The sequence below is a fragment of the Catharus ustulatus genome, chromosome 20 (assembly GCF_009819885.2).
Source record: "Catharus ustulatus isolate bCatUst1 chromosome 20, bCatUst1.pri.v2, whole genome shotgun sequence".
Classification (NCBI taxonomy): Eukaryota; Metazoa; Chordata; class Aves; order Passeriformes; family Turdidae; genus Catharus; species Catharus ustulatus.
The window spans coordinates 2394712-2411265 of record NC_046240.1 but is presented as its reverse complement, the minus strand read 5'-3'; the positions used below and the strand labels follow the sequence as shown (position 1 = coordinate 2411265).

Here is a 16554-nt window from a genome sequence, read left to right as displayed (position 1 = left end):
CTGGGCACCTACATCTACACTGAATGCAATCTAACATCACATATTCATGGCACCTTTGAAAATACACCTTTGAAAATCAGGCTCCAAAAAGATAAAAGCCAAAATTTAGCGGGACAAACCCGGTAATTAAAAATACCTAAAGCCTGTGATATTCACCTGAAGAAACCAACAGAGGAAATTTAAACCTGAATCCCAAGTAAACTATTAGAGGACTGTCTTTAAGGAGATTCTGTGGAAAAACACCTTGCATAAGCAGGAAAGATTTTGAACATCTCATTTATTCCTTGGAATATGACCTCCTTCTGTCATTGAGGGCACTCTGACAGCGAATGAGGTAGGTATAGTACAACCAAGTCTTTCCTGATAAAAAACTGTGATGGTAACACTTCAAACTTACTGACTGGCTGACAACAGAAATCATGAAAATGGGTTTATGTGTCCCTGAGAGGGAGTATAAAACAGGAAGAACAGGAATCTTCTCCACAGATTTTGGGAGAAGGGCCATCACTTCACTGTCATGGTGAAAGACAGTGTTCTATGAGAGCAATGTATTCACACAACATTGCTGCAAGATACACAGATTTTATAAATGGGGGAGCCAGGAAAGTTAATTGACTTGTCTATATGGCCATGAGAGCAGTCAGTGATAGACCTGGGATTCATGATCAGGACTTCCTTGCCTCCTATTCAGTTGTCTTCTTGCTGGCCAGAGGCTCTCTGCGTGGCTGTTCTAACATACCCTATAGAGATAGTCATGCAAGGGGTGGAGCACAAAGTCACTGAAGAACAGAGCACTTTCTGTGCCAGGAAGCAGATTTCTCCTGGAAGCTGCGTGCAATTGGGAACCTCTGGTGGGAAGCACACATCTGTTTTTTTCACCCTGGAATGTCTGGTGCTTAAGGCTTAGCACAACAAGGACCATTGTAATGACTAAATGGAACAGAGATAGCCCATACAGGCATAAATTACAAGGTGTCTGTCTGGAAGTGAAACAACCTTTTCCCTATGCTCTTCTGACCCTTAAAAACTAACGTTAGCCTGCTTAATTCAGTGGACTCAGCACATCCAACTATAGATCAGTCTATATTTCCATGTCCACAGGTCGGATATCTCCAGTTTTGTGTTCTTTTACCCACAGTTCCCTGTCTTTGGCAGGATCCACTTTCCGAAGCAACTGATCCACAAGTTCTACTGTCTGAAACGAAGAAAACAAGAATCCAAATGTCAAGGGCACACTTCAGGCAGAGTCATTGCTCTGACATGCAGAGCAGCTGTGGGCATGCCTACACTGCATCTGCAGACAAGTGAGAGCGGCACATACATGACTCTGGATGGACAAGGCAGGTCTGAATGTGCAGCCTTGTGGTAAGCAGAGTAGAGGGAGATTTAACATGAAGAAGCAGAGACAGGTTTCCTGTGCCAGGCAGCAGCCAGGCAGCCTCTGACTCCTGTCCTGCAATCTGCACCTTACACCAAACACAACTGTACTGAGTCTGCATGCACCCCCCATATTTTAATATTTGATAAATGGCCAGTTTTTAATAAGGAAAAGAAATATATATATATACATACTTCCTTTTCCAACAGTGAAACAATTCAGTATCTTCCCTGCACAAACAGAAGACCTCAAGGAGTAGTGCATCATGCTGAGAGAACTAAAAATGGCTCATGCTGGCCAAATGTACTTCTGTTGGTTGTGTCTCCCTCAGGAAAGAGCTGTGATCCAGGACTATGAAATGTGATCAGTGAGTCCTGCAGGAGCAGGACTGCAGGGAGGCACCACAGCACTGCTGCAGCTAACAGGCTGCCTGCAGACATCCTCCCACATCCTTTGACAACAGCCAGTCTGACCAGGCCAGGAGGAACCAATCTGCTCAGCAGGAGTGCAGTGAAGAGCACAGGGACCAAACAAAAAGCACACTTACACTTTGGTTGAACATGTCTGTCTCGTGCCGCAGCTGTGTGTACTGGCACAGATGCTGCCGAATCATCTCCACCCTTTCCACTTCTAGTCTCTCAAGCTCCTGGACATGAAGAAAAACAAGTCCATATTTTTACTGGAACCTGAGCTGAGGGCCCAGAGAAAGGATGATACACAAAAAGCTGCCAGTAGGTGCAATACTGCCCCAGGGTCATGCTTTGGAGCTGGACTCTGTGGTTGCACATTCCTTTGCTCTGCAAAGAATAAGAAAGAGCAAGCAAGAGCAGTCATCTCAGCCTGAGCCTAGCAACACAAAAGAACCTATCCAAAAGGTTCCAAAACTGAGACAACCAAGGCAGAGAGGGGAGCCAACTGCCTTCTGAGATGCTGCAAGCAAGAGGAAATCTGTTTCTTGCAAGAAGGTTTGCATGCTTTATTGCCAGCTACAGACAGTGATTACCTGGGGCAGCAGAAAACACATTGGTGTGGATGGCTCAGACCACCCCCAATTCCAACCAAATACCTGTCAGAGCACAGGTCACCAGATGATGAGCTAGGACAAGCTTCCACCTTGCCCAGCTGGCAGTAAGCAGAACGCAGCAACTTTATTTGGAAAGGCAGCTGATTTCTACTTTTCCTCCTGATATTTTCTATCTCCCTCTTCTTCTGGATTCTGATATTATACCCCCAAATCTGCATTCAGTCCTTCTGGACTGAATACACTGACGCACTGGTGCAGTTTTGGGCACCCCAATATAAAAAAAACCCAAACATTAAGCTGTTAAGAGTGTCCAAAGCAGGGCCACAAAGACAGCAAAGGGTCTGGAGGGGAAGCCTTAGGGGAGCCTCTGGTGAGATCCCACCTGGAGCACTGCAGCCACCTCTGGGGTTGGCAGCACAAGAAGGATGTGCAGCTTCTGGATTAAGTTCAGAGGAGGCCCTGAGATGCTCCAAGGCAGCCTGTAGCAAGCCAGGCTGAGACAGCTGGGGATGATAAGTCTGCAGAAGAGACTGCTCTGGGGAGACTTTTAAGAAAATTGTGAAATTGTGGAATAGAAAAATTCATTAATGGATTTGGTGATTTATCGTGTGTTTTTCTGTGTTTGTCTTGTGCATTACTTCATCCCTCCTAAGGACAATTCAAGTGTTCTGGCCCCTAAGCAGGCCTGAACTGGTTCAATGCCTTCTGCAAAGAAACAGTTATTTCTTCTTTCCCCTAATGATGAGTTTTTCTTAGGACTGAAAATGGGAAACACAACATGAATTTATCACCCAATTTTCCCCACTGCTTTGCACTGAACTATCTGTGAATGATGAATATTTTAGACTATTACAATTTTGGGAGGGTGGCTGTAGGTGTTACATACCAGAGTGGTGGTCACCATCTCCTCAAACCACTTGGACTGGGCTTGATTGTACAGATCCACACAGCGCATCAGGTCATCCCCTGAAAGAGCAACACATCAGTCTTTTCTAGCCAGGGCTTAGAAGGAAAGTGCAGATCAGGTTTTATAGACCCCAAGGATTTGAAGATGAACCCTTGGTGGAGCTCAGAAGAGTTCTGCTACATGGTATTTGTTATATGGAACATTTCAACTAAATGCATGCACTTGATGTATGGCAAAAAGCAGGTGATTGGAGTGAGAATGAATAGGAGGCAAAGACAAAATTTTGAAAGGAAAACAAAAAAGCATTAAGAGTATTTTTAAAAACGTCCAGAAATATAAAAAGGCAAGTTAAAAAAAAATAGAGGGAAAGTTCTATTTGAAAAATAAAGTAATTAAAATAGGAAATCAACAGTGGTGAGTTATGGAACTGCAGGGCAGCACTCTACAGGTGACACTGCAGTCTAAGAGGTCTCTGTCTCCAAGGGGAGTGAGGCACCAGGCCCCAGTGTTGGATGAATGGATGTTGATCTGCAGCCTCATGCAAATATGCACAGGTCACAGCAAGTGGCTGTATCCTCAGTACAGTACAGCACACACTACTATATCCTCAGTATTCCTGGAAGAGAAATTATTTTAGTCACTGAGTAGCAGTGGAAAAGAAACCAAAAAAGTCACTTTCAAGGAAAAAGACAGTAATAGTAAGTGTAATAGGCACCCACAAAGTTGTGGGTGAGTGTGATTTAGGAAAGAACCAAGGAAGGAACTATGATTTATGGAAGAAACACCCTCAGCTAAGCTTTTCTGAATCTGACTTTGGAAGTTCCATAAACATTCAGTAATCTATGGACACTTCCATGAAACAGAAAGATAACTCACCCTACATTTGCTGTTCTCACCTCAATAGTTATCAATAACTTGAGACATCTGAGTTGCAAAAACTAGGCTTGTTACTTCAGAGGATTTATATTTTACACAGATTTGTAGCATGGCTTACTTTGACTTTGTGGCTACAATATTAAAACACAAGAACACAGGGACAGATGGGCAGGTCATTCCACCATATGCTGACAGGCACAGCTACTCACCTGCCTGGGTGGACTTCCGTCTGGCCTTCTTGATTTCCTCTTCTGTCTTGTTGCTGAGTTTCACCTCTAGCTGCTGGGTTTTCATTTCCAGATCCTTCTGCCTCTCTGTCAAGGCTTTCCTGGCCTTGGAGTAATTAAAGAAAAGTCAGTGGTTACACAGAAAGCTGCTTTCAGCCTTCTAGTACTGCTTCACACCAGTGTTTCTCAGCAACTTCTCATGAAATAGGGATTCAGGTTCTTACAGCACCATGAGGCATTCACAGAAGTGTCCTATGACCACAGAGGAGTCATCACCAACAAACAAATCACAAATGCATCTGAACTCTTCCCAGAGTCTTAGAGAGGCAAAGGACTAATGGCATCATCAGGCTCTCCTCTTTCTTAACAGTTTTCTCATTATTTCTGGGAGAAAAGAGAGCTGGACCCTCTTTCAAATGTCTTAAACAGCATCATTACCAAGACACCTCTTCCATTCACTTTTCTTAGGATCTGAATTGTTGAAGTAATTTCAAGTATTTCACAGAATTTGGCTTTAAGTGTGTTCTGGACTCAACATCCACCTATCACCAACCAACAACAGGAACTTAATTCAGAAAAACTTATTCAGGTTCATGCCAACAGCTGAAATCAAGAACTGAGGCTTGGTATAACTGATGACTTGAACTTCTTTACTTTTAAGTTCTTCAAGCTGTTAAAACCTGATTTACCAGTACAAATATGTATTATAGAGGTAAATTAGTAAAGCTCCTTAACAAATAAACATTGTTACATGCAGACTGATAAATACATAAAAATCACTTGCTTTGCATGGATTTGTTTATAAAACATGCCACGTTTGCTTTTTAAACTGTACTAGTGTTTCAAACTAAATTGGCATGGCTGTATTTTCTTAGCACCTTGAAGTTTCTACAGTTGCACCATTCTAAATGTTTCAGCTCTGTAGAAGCATTCCTGGAATTTTTTCCATGCGCAGCTCCGCGGCCCCTGGGTCCTGCAGGTCTCCAGAGGGAGCTGCAGGAGAGCAATCCCGGAGGGGCTGAGCACTCCACAGGCACTGCAGCCACAGCTCTTCCCTCTCTCATTCCTTCTCCCCGAGGTTATTCCCAATTCGCTCTTCCCAATATTGCTACTGAGTTGCTTTGCAGATAGGAGTGTGAAGAACTTTGTGTTTTGCAGAGAAATGCCTCCCTTGCACACTCTCAGCCTAACGACCTTGTGTATCCTGCAACAGTTCCGTCCCTCGGGAACTCCTGCTGAGCTTTAATGAAAGCACAAACAGCTTGGGGGATGACTGGGAATGGTATTTTCCTTTCCAATTTACACCCAAAAGCAAACCTCCTGAGGATACAGCTTGGCAGCTGACGCACAAATATCCCTATTTCTGCCAGCTGCTGCTGGGAGATCACAATTTGGGGGCCTGCACCACAACCTCAGCTACCTCCTGGTTCCTGTTACATCAGCTCATTACTGGGTGCTGCTGCTGTGTGGATTTTTTTGGATTTTGGGGATATTTCTTGTGAAGGGTTTGTGATTTGCAAGGTGTAGCTGCCCTCCTCGGCCATAACTGAGCCAGGTGAGCCTTTGGCCTGACCCTGCTGCCATTCTAAGGCAAGGTGCTCTAAATTTTGAGGACAACAGATGCACACCAATTAGAAGTACTTGCATCAAATGCGTTACAAATTTATTGCCCCAAGTTGGGAAAGGGAGGATGAACCAAAAAGCCACTTCAGCAGTAAGATGTTTGCCCCCCACTCCCAGATCTGAGCTAAACACCAAACTAGGCACAGGTAACAGTGAAAGCCCTCAGCAGAACAACTGTGCTCCTTTGTGCCGCAACAGAAACTCTTCACGAGGCAGCTCTCTCCTGCTCCAAGCAGCAGTGCCAAAGGCTGCAGGCTGCTCCCCGCTCCCACCTTCTCCACGGCTGTGTAGCGGCTGGCCAGATGCTTCCGCAGGTCCGCAATGTGGTGGTCACACTTCTTCATGTCCTTCTTGAAGTTCTCTCTGAAGTTCAGCAGGGGTTTCTCTACCTCACTCTGAAGCTGGCAATGAAAACAAAGGAAGAAATTGCAATAATGAGGAGCCAGGCAGTAATTCCTGGTTCTTCACCGAACCACAGAATCATAAAGATGGGAAAAAACCTCCAAAATCATCAAGTCCCATCGTCAACCCAGGACTGCTAGGTCCACCACTAAACCCTGCCCCTGACGTGCCACATCCACATGTTTTTTGCACACAAACAGTGGGAAAGATTTAGAAGATGCTAGAGGATTTTCTGTGCAGAGTTTAAGAAGAGGTAAAGTAATGGAAAAGCCCATCTTTACCTGGCCTGCCTACACACACACATCACTCCAGGGTGCATTTCTTCCTTTTAGAAAACAATACAGGAGGACAATGGGGAGCAAAAAGTATTTCACTAATTACAGCCCTGATGTCGAAGTTTAAGGCAGAGCAGTGGGTTACCAAGGCAGCAGCTGGTTGCCTGAGTAACCTCTGCTGAATTGCTTACAAATGGTGCAGAGCTATAATTTTCCTCCAGAACATGGCTGTTGTGCTGAGATACCTGCCACTGTATTGAACTTGAACACCCACAGAGGTTAACAGAATGTAACAGGATTCAAGAGCATGTCTCATGTGGTGGAAAAAACCCAGATAAATACCATAATTTGTAAAAGAAATCTCCTTCGGCATCACTTGAGATAAAACCCAAAAATAACATGATGTTCCCAGCACACTTTTGAGAAAGGCTAATGATACAAAAAAAGCCAGAGTTCTGGTTCTCCTCCTTCCAGACAGGTAAATTCTTGTTGAGCAGCCAAATATTACTTTTCATTTCTTCCTTTGCAGAAGTGTACAAGCACTAGTTAAATTTACTGGCTAGAACACAGAGCTCAGGTGAAAAAACATTTAAAATCAGTTTCACTTAGTTTTTTTATGAAAAATTAAGGCTAGACGTGTTTTAATTTACTCAGGTAGACTAAATAAACTGATTTTGTGAGGAAAAGTAAGTTTCACTAAGTTTGTTTACCAATTTATTAATTCTTCTAAATCTGTACCACATGCATGTGTATTTCTCCCACTGACGCACTGAAGGGAGAGGCCACCAATTCAGGGCAAAGATTTTTGGAAAAGAAAGAACTATTTACCTTAGAAGAAAATTTGAGATGAACCTCTGCTTCATCAGCTAAACTCTTCTTGAGCTGGGCCCAAGCTTCTCCCAGTGTGCTGAAGGAAAACAAGGACAATGATCACTCTCTTCCCCACCCCTCCTCATGGGATCTGTCCGACGAATCTAGCACAACACTTTGTACCAGATGTTCACCAGCAAACCAGGGTAACAGAAATGTGAGAAAACAACCAACCTTTGTGACCAAGGCAGGATTGTGTTGGCATTGTTTGCAGCAGATCTTGGAAACCACAGTGCATGACAATCTCCACTTACAGAGATGCCAGCGCCTCCATAAGCAAGATCCTTCAGTGTCTTATCCTTACCACAACAAAGTTTCCACCAATTCAGTTTTTCCACTGCCTCTTCTACTTTACACCCTACTTCACAGAACTGATTTTCACTTCAGGTGAAAATCACAGAGATGCTTTTCAGCACTTGAAAATTTCTCCATTGTCTTTTTCTTTCACATTGTTTCCAAAACAGTGGCAGTTGAGGACAGCCTAGATTCCTCTGAAAGCATCATAACCGAAACTACACTGTCCTCACTACAGTACAACTCCAGGGGCTAAACTGGTAACAGATTATTTTGTATCAGACACTTTCTTTTATATATTTCAATATGATTGCCTTTTTAGACACCAGCATGAAGTTGTTGATGAATAAGCTTGTGATTCACTATAGCCAGATCCTTCTCCCACAAACTGTTATGTAACTGTATCTTTCACATCCTGTGAAAGTATAAAATCTGCTGCTTTGTTCTCATTAAAATGCATCTTATTTTTTTTCCAGTTAATTTCTCCAATTTAACACGAGAATTCTGAATTGCAACCTTTTCTTCAAATTACACATACCAACCCTCCTAGCTCTGTCACATCTCTGATTACAGTAAATCTATAATTTCCTTTATCATAGGTTGCTCATTACAAAAACATTTTAAAACCCTCTGACTTAGGACAAACCCTTTGGGATCTCATTCCACAGCTACTTTCTGCAGTTTAGATTTTGTAAGCAGTAGGTTTTTCGTATCTAGTTTTTTCCACTTTAGGCTTTATTTAGGCCACCATTTCTCTTGTCTGCCTACGAGAATCTCCCATCACAAAAAGCAATACTAAATTAAGAGCTGTGATGCTTGACCTACTCTTACTCCATCACTGAAGGAATTTAGGCATTGTTCTCTAAGCATACACAACAATTGCTCATCCCCTTAGCTTTCCCCTAAGTGAAAGTTTGATGGTTTATTCTACCACTTTGCAAAGGTTAAATAAAGCTGAGTGATCTACAGTTCCTGGTTCCTTCTATCTCTTCCCTATCCCCTTTTCAAGGATAATGAGATTTGACTGTTCTTGATAGCCTGAAAAATCTCCTGTCATCTGCAATCTCAAGCTAGTGGTCTGTCACCTCTGATGCTGCTGCAAGGACTTGAGTCCTCAAATATGTTTTTCACGAGCTAAACAATTCAGATACTCCTACAGAAGTGCCCCCAATATTTCTCTTTCCCCGAGGTCCTCTCCCACTGCCCAGTTCTCACTGACACTAACCCTGTTATCTGATCCAGGAAGAGCAGCACTGGACAGTGCTTTCAGCTCCACGCACTCTGCACCATGTCCCTTCCAGTTCCCTGCTTCAACATTTCTTAGTCTTGAGTGCTCATTCCCTCTCTTTTCACCTATTCTGCCCTAGTTTTCTTCCCCTTTATTTTTTTTGCAGTCATTCCCTCCTTCTCCCATGGGGAGTAGGAGTAAGTGGAAGGAAGATGTGGAAGAAAGTGGGTTTAGCTTTGTTCAGATCAGGTGAGCATCCACCCCTAAGGAGAAAGGACAGAAACCATTGTCACTGTAGGTGCTCAGTTATCCTCCTGCAATTTCTGTCCTCGCCTCCTGGAAAATGAGCAAAACACCTCATGCAGCTTCAGTGCTGGCAGAAACACACTGTGTCAAAGCTATGGTGAGGACAGTAATTTCCTACTTTGGCTTTCAGTGCTTGGAGGGTTTGTGGTGACACAGACAGAGCTACCAAGAGTTACCCTTCAGGAGTGGTGCCTTTGCATTATTACTGAAGAACTGCCAGTCAGTCTGAATTGCACTGGCTAATGTCTTCTTAATAACTTCCCAAGTGTGAAAATGTTGGAAATAAGAAGCAGTCTGCTGCTCTTCTTGAAGGGCCAGAACCCTGATGAGAAGAGACTATCCTCTCTGTCTGTGCTGCTCTGATTGTACCAGCACTGACCTTACACACTTACTCTCAGTAGTAAATATATATATATATATATATATAGTCCATATATTCTTTCATTTTCAAATTAGTTTAGTACACATACATGTTAGTCCTGGAAGGAGCTGGCTGTAACAAGGACAGCTCACAAACCTGAGTGGAAAGGCAACATTTTATACATACATTCCTAAAAAAACTTCTCATTAACAACCTAAAAAAAAAACCCCAAACCAACAACTCTGAAGCAATTCCATCTTCCCCAACATGCCCAGGGTGCTAACCTAAATAAACCTCTACTCAACAGGAGAGAGCTGGGGAAAATTACATGTACCTGTGTGGGAGAAATGCCTTTTATATTAAAATTCGTCTTCTGTGAAAAGTCACAGAGACACACTTACCCTTCTTCCTGAGCAGCCAAGGAATTCTGAGACAGTTTGGACAGGTTCTTAGCATATTCCTCCTCAATCTTTATCCTACACTCACATACACACACAGAGAAAATAAAAAGACAGCAGTAAGTAAGCTTTAAGGCAGAAGCCCACACACATAATTTGAAGAAAATTCTCTGCATTTTAACAGATTTTGCCACAGGAATTTTCCTTTCAGTCTCCAGGGCTTGGCAGCACCAGTTTGATGAGCCGTCTTCTCCCCCCATATGCTAAAAATGCAGAGGCAGGAGCAGGGCTATATGCAGGACGGCATGTGCGACAAAATTAGCTGAAGAAGCTACAGTTCTGGAGAGCAAATAACAAGGACAGAGTGTTTCTGCTTTGCAACACGGGCTGTCTGCAAAAGCAGAAGCACGTGGTAAAGTCTGCTGTGAAATGTGAGGCTGCACATCCTTGAGGCAAAAATGAAGGAATGTGGCAACCCAGGAAAAATCCAAATGAGATTTGGTGGACTGAAGTGCACCTTTCTTAGGGACACCAAATGCTTCCTGCTCTCTGTTATGGGTGACACAGCGTGGCAGAGATGTGGCAGGAGTTTCTGTCACCAGCACCCAGCCAGTGCAACCCCTTCTTCTATTCACACCCCTCAGTGTCCTGTCCTTGTCTTCACTCACTCGGAGGCACCAGGAACGGGAGCTGAGCTTGCCAGTGGCAAGGAGCAGAGGACGAAAGGTGTTGGCACAGAGCTGCTGTGGGAATGCCTGCAGGGAGGAGAAGGAGGGCAGCTGTGGAGTGAGGGGACAAGGGTATGTGCTGACAGCCTGGCAGGGAGGAATGAGCAGCTGCTGGTGCAGAGGTGAAGGGCATCGTGCCTGAAACCATCTTCCCTGAGTTCTGCTGCCAGTGAAACACCTGCAAGGTGCACATGCTCCCAGGCACAGCAAACAATTGTCTGGTCACTGGTTTTCAACCCAGCTCGCTCGACAGAACATTTTTGAGAGAGCTGTGGCCCCCAGGTCGAAACACTGATGCTGTGCCAGCTATGCAGGAGCAGGGACAAAACCTGCTCTGAAGTGTCCATCCACAAAGACTCAGAAGGTAGGGTACTTCTGGCATGCCCATTTGCAGGAGCCAACTGAGCAAGTGCACTTTTGCAGAGCACATTTGAGCTAAAAGGGGTCCCCTGAGATAGCTGAGAGGGATCTGATGCTCTGAAAATATCCTGGTGGATGGTGTGGGAGGGGAAGTGCCACGCTGTCGTTACACTCAGTCAGGGGAGGGAGCAGGTCTGGGTGCCACAGCTGACAGCTCCACAGCAAAGCCATTGACTGGGATGTCCCTTCCAGCAAAGATTGGGATGCAGCTGGCTGAGCCCCAGGATGATACCCAGCCTGGTGTGACACAGAACTGCAGACCTTACCCAGGAGCTGGGGGCCCTCTTCTTCCCCCTCCCATGAGGACAAAACCAGCCAGCTCCCCAGGCTGTTCTAACAAGAGCAACAAACACAGGCATCAAAGGCTCCACTGCATTAGGACCTCACTATGAAAAGGGCTTTATCTAGGCACACTTCACCTAATGTACTTTAAAGACCTGCTTCAGGACGAGACTGATCTTGTCTCAGAAATGACAATTTCTGGGGACTGGAAAGAGAGAACACGCCAAAAGTAGTAAAGGTGCAAATGTCCTTCCCAGAGTTAAGGCCCACTGCTGTGTTCTCAGTTCTCAGCCAAAGTCCTCCATCATGAACTTCATTCCTCCTGAATTTTGTCTTTAGGATGCCTTTGAGTGGTTTTCTGTGGTTGCTGGCTGTTCAAAGGTGCAACAGTCTGTTCTGAGCAGCACATGCAGACCCTCACAGAACCTGTGTCTCAGTCCTTTGTCTCATGAACAGAGGAGAAGTTTACCTTCTTCCTTCAGAAAGGTCTGTTGTGAAAATACCAAATTTAAAATCCTGTCAAGCTCTTCCCTGCTACTGCTGAAGCTGGGGAATTACTGAATGTAGTAGGACAGAAGAAAGCCTCATGTCTTCAGAAGGGAAGAGAGTAGGTCGAGATTAGGTATTAGGAAGAAATTCTTGTCTATGAAGGTGGGCAGGCCCTGGCACCAGCTGCCCAGAGCAGTTGTGGCTGCTCCATCCCTGGCAGTGTCCAAGGCCAGGCTGGACAGGGCTTGGAGCAACCTGGGATAGGAGAAGGTGTCCCTGCCCATGGAACTGGGAAGGGTGAAACTGGATGAGCTTTAAGGTCCTTTCCAACCCAAACCATTCTGTGATTCTCATGATCTCACAAGCACACAGACAGCCAGTCAATGCCACCAGTGCCTGTCCCAAATGTAGCACCAGGCAAGCAAAGCCACTGCCTTTGATGGAAGAGCTCCTCCCTGGGTCCAGCTCTGGCCTAGGCTCCAAGATTTTTTCAGGGATTTGAAGTGTTACTTGTACTGTAAATAGATGGCACTACTGAAAGGGCAGACTACCTGGCAAGGAGGAACATCAATAAAAGATTAACAATAAAAGCTAAAATTTCTATAGTGAAGAATCCCAAATATAAGAAATAAATTATTCTACCCCAGCCTGGCTTCCTGTCACTATCTGTAGCCAAAAGGGGCTAAACATCAAGATAAATTTCAAAGAGGGGAAAAAATCTGCCTCTTGATCTTGCCTGACATAAACATGCTGCAAATTCTGGATTGTGGTGACTGTGAAACACAAACATGCCAGAACTCCTGAGTTCATTTTCAGACATCCACGTGGCTGTTTGGCAGCAATTCTACCTTCCTAACAAAAAAAAAAAAAAAAAGCTACAAGTTCTTGGTTCCACTCATTTGTTTGAAAACTTCCAGGATTTCACTCCCTACATAGTCAGAAGCATCACAGATTTCAGGTGCGTTCTGACCCATACTGTTCTGACTTTACTAGTTCTAGTTGATCTTTGGATGTTTATTTCCTGCTCCCTTTTACTTTTTTTTTTTTTTTAAGTACTTTGTGTGCCCACACTCAAATAATTTCAGTGATGACATATTATGGGGGATGAAGAAAAACTGGAGCACTGCAAAGGGAGGCAAAGATGATCTGATGTGACTGCCATGCAAGAAGAAACTAAATACATTAAGACAACAGGGGAACAGGGAGAAAAGGTGGTAGAGGATATCTGACAGCTCCACAACTGCCACAGTGCAAAGATTGTGACTCTGAGTCTTTTTACACTGTTCCTCCATTTTAGGAGAGAACAATGAAATTTTCAGACAACAGAATTACTGATTACTTTTCTTGTGCAGACTGCAGAAGTTTTCTACAAATTGCTGCAGACAAACAGTGAAAGGAGCACACATGGATCTGCTGAACAAGGCAGAAGTGAAATAATCTGCTAACTTTTATCTTCTGATATACCTAGTGCTTCTCAGGGCAGTCTGCTGATTTTTTTGGCTGTTTTGGAGTCCTTCCTTGAATGCAAATGCTGGACCTTATTTTCACTTTTGATTTAAAGTAATACCTTCTTTAACACCAACACCCTGAATTTTTTAGTTCAGTATATTTATTAATTACTTTCCTCCTTTCTTGAGGTCTGTCTTCCTAAAAGTCAGAGTTATGTGACTATTAGACTAAACCCTACCTCTGTCAACAAGAACTGAGTGAAAATGTAATTGTTCAGTCTGAGATTGCAATATACAAGAAGCTCCTGTAAAAGCATCTCCTTGATAAACTAAATATTTGATGAAGAAATCTGGTTATCATGTCTTATACCAGCTTCCTATTGAAGGGCTGTTTTTAATAGCTGCCTGAATCTCACCTCCAGCAGGCTGATAGTACAAAGAGAATTTTTCTGGACATGACAATTCCCAGTTAAATGTGGTCCTGTGTTCCCCAAGGCACCTGATGGTCATCATGAAAACTTTACCAATATTTCAGCCCTCTTAGTTGGGAACAGAGGTTCCCCTGATGGCCTCAGCTCTGTTTCCATGAATAATCCCTGCAGCTCAACACCATCCTCCTCCTTTCCCACAAAGAACAACCCTGATCCCTTGTAACAAACAAATGAAAAATGTATTAATCTTTGTGTAACTCCCATCCAGACCCTCTTCACACTCAATTCCCCAGCTTTTTTTGTTTCTAGCACACAGTGGATCTTTTCTTTCCTCTCCAGCATGCCTGCTTCTTCCTCTGCTGAGGACAGACACGCTTCTCCACGTGTCAGAGCTGCTTTCCTTGCTCTCTCTAATTTCACACCAACTTTCCCTTCCTCTTGAATGCATCCTGCTTTTACTTCTGTCAAATTTCATTACATATTACTTCCTTTGAAGCAGCTTCCCCCTCTTTTCCCTTGCTATCATAATTCTGCTTTCCTTCCCATCCTCTCCCTTAGCAAGCCTATTTCTTAATTTTATTTTTAATGTGCCAGGTGGTCCTTTCTTCCACCTCTGGTCTAACTGTAATTGTCTCTTGGACTGTCTTATGTCAAAGCCTCCAGAAACCTCATGTGAATGCTGTGTGTATCTGATTACCATCACTGCCTGTGACACTTTGCATTTTCCCATTGCTGCCACATCCCTAGCATGATAAAAGGTGAGAGGAAGAAACAAAACAAATTATAAATAAAGCAACTATCTGCATATTCTTTCCAACTGAACTGCACCCTGAGAAGAGAAGGTTCTGAGGAGACCTCAAAGCTCCTCCCAGGGCCTAAAAGGGCTCCAGGAGAGCTGCAGAGGAACTTGGGACATGGGATGGAGGGACAGGAGATGGGGAATGGATTCCCACTGCCAGAGGGCACTGTTAGATGGGATAATGGGAAGAAATTCTTCTCTGGGAGGATGGGCAGGCCCTGGCACAGGGTGCCCAGAGCAGCTGTGGCTGCCCCTGGATCCCTGGAATGTCCAAGGCCAGGCTGGACATTGGAGCTTGGAGCAGCCTGGGACAGGGGAAGGTGTCCCTAGACATGTAGATGTCAAGGGGCTGGAATGAGTTGATCTTTAACGTCCCTGCCATCCCAAACCATCCTGTGAATCTATAACCAAGCTCAAGTCCAAAGTGATGTATTTTTACATTTTCCTCTAGGAAACTGTGTCTATGCTCCATGTGAACAAAGTGCTTCTGTACTTTTCAGACAAAATAGTTCCTTTCTAAATATCACCTCTGCTCTGCTTCTCTACTGTTTATGCTTTTTCCTTGAATCTGCAGCCTAAAACCTTCTTGGTTCCCTCTAAACAGACAGACTTTGTGCAATACAACTCAGACAAGTGAGAGCTAGAGAAGCCTGGAAAGCGTGGATGAACATTAAAGAAATATTAAATGTTCATTAAGAATTTGCAGCATACCTTTTATGCAGTTTAAGCCTTAACATATTTAAGGAATATCTAAATTGGGAAAAAAAACAATTGCAATAAATATTTAATTTCATAACCAAGTGCTAGTTACCTTTCTCGAACAAACTCTGCCATTTCTTTCTGCATTTGTTTCCCTTTAAGTTGCTTTTGAAGAAGAATTTCAAATCCCGACACGGTATTGTTCCCTTGTGAGTCCTTCTTATCTGCCTGAAAGAAATAAAAGGAAGTTCAACAAAAAGCTTTGGAAGCCAAACCCACAGAGATGTGGCTGCCAGCAGCAGCTGCCCAGCAGTGGTGCCTAAGGAGCCCTCCCCTGAGAGCAGCTGATGGCTACAGCACCTCAGCCCCTCTCCAAGAAAAGCCCAACACCCTCCTGCTCCCTCTTACCCCTCTTTTTTGTTTTTTTAATCTAAAAAGCAAAGTTTTGGAATTATCTTCAGCCAGCAAAGGATGGTGTGGGGGCCAAAGCAGCCCCCTGCTGTGATTTCTGCCCATGACCCTCCACAGCTGAGTAAGTGTCAGCCCCAAGGGCTCAGCCTGCCAAAAGCAGGAATCCTGGAGCCAGCACAAGGGAACTCTCCTGGGGCAGAGGGGAGGACAGTGCTGCTCCTTCCAGGGAGAACACAGCCCTAAAAGACCTTTAACAGGCTGCCAAGTTCAGCTGTGATTTGCACTAAGGAAACCAGAGCCAGTCTGCAGAGATCTGCTGTAAAACAAGGCAAACCAGCAACTGTTCCCACAGATCACCACCACACACCCCATCCTTCACTGCCTGTTTCTCACACCACTGGCTTCACTGTTGCTACAAGACCCAACACAGTTTTCTCTCTGCTGCCTCTTTTCTCTCTGCTTCCCTATTTCATTTCTTACCCTCTTCCAACAAACAAATTCCCAGAGAACATTTCCCTCAGCACTGCAGATTTTCCTCTGATCCCCCGCGTGCTGCACAAGCAGCCAGAGGAAAATGCCAGATTCATCAAAGCAGGAGACTGGCAGGATGCCCTGCCAGGCACCAGCAGCCTGAGATAGTGGGAGAAGTGGAAATGCTGGAGAAGGAGAGAGAGCTGT

The 16554-nt window shown here is 44.3% G+C and overlaps 1 protein-coding gene across 2 annotated transcripts in view; it reads right to left on the bottom strand.

The window, feature by feature from the left end:
• Nucleotides 1-260: 260 nt before the first annotated feature.
• GAS7 (growth arrest specific 7) overlaps nucleotides 261-16554 on the bottom strand; it is a 75037-nt gene continuing 58743 nt past the window's right edge. For both annotated transcript variants that reach the window (XM_033076583.2, XM_033076584.2), the window contains exons 7-14: nucleotides 15578-15693; nucleotides 10173-10247; nucleotides 7541-7619; nucleotides 6308-6436; nucleotides 4395-4518; nucleotides 3289-3368; nucleotides 1926-2024; nucleotides 261-1195 (exon numbers count right to left, since the gene is read on the bottom strand). In XM_033076583.2, the coding sequence (XP_032932474.1) occupies nucleotides 1082-1195; nucleotides 1926-2024; nucleotides 3289-3368; nucleotides 4395-4518; nucleotides 6308-6436; nucleotides 7541-7619; nucleotides 10173-10247; nucleotides 15578-15693 (816 nt within the window). In that variant the 3' untranslated portion in view covers nucleotides 261-1081. The remainder of the gene's footprint in view (nucleotides 1196-1925; nucleotides 2025-3288; nucleotides 3369-4394; nucleotides 4519-6307; nucleotides 6437-7540; nucleotides 7620-10172; nucleotides 10248-15577; nucleotides 15694-16554) is intronic.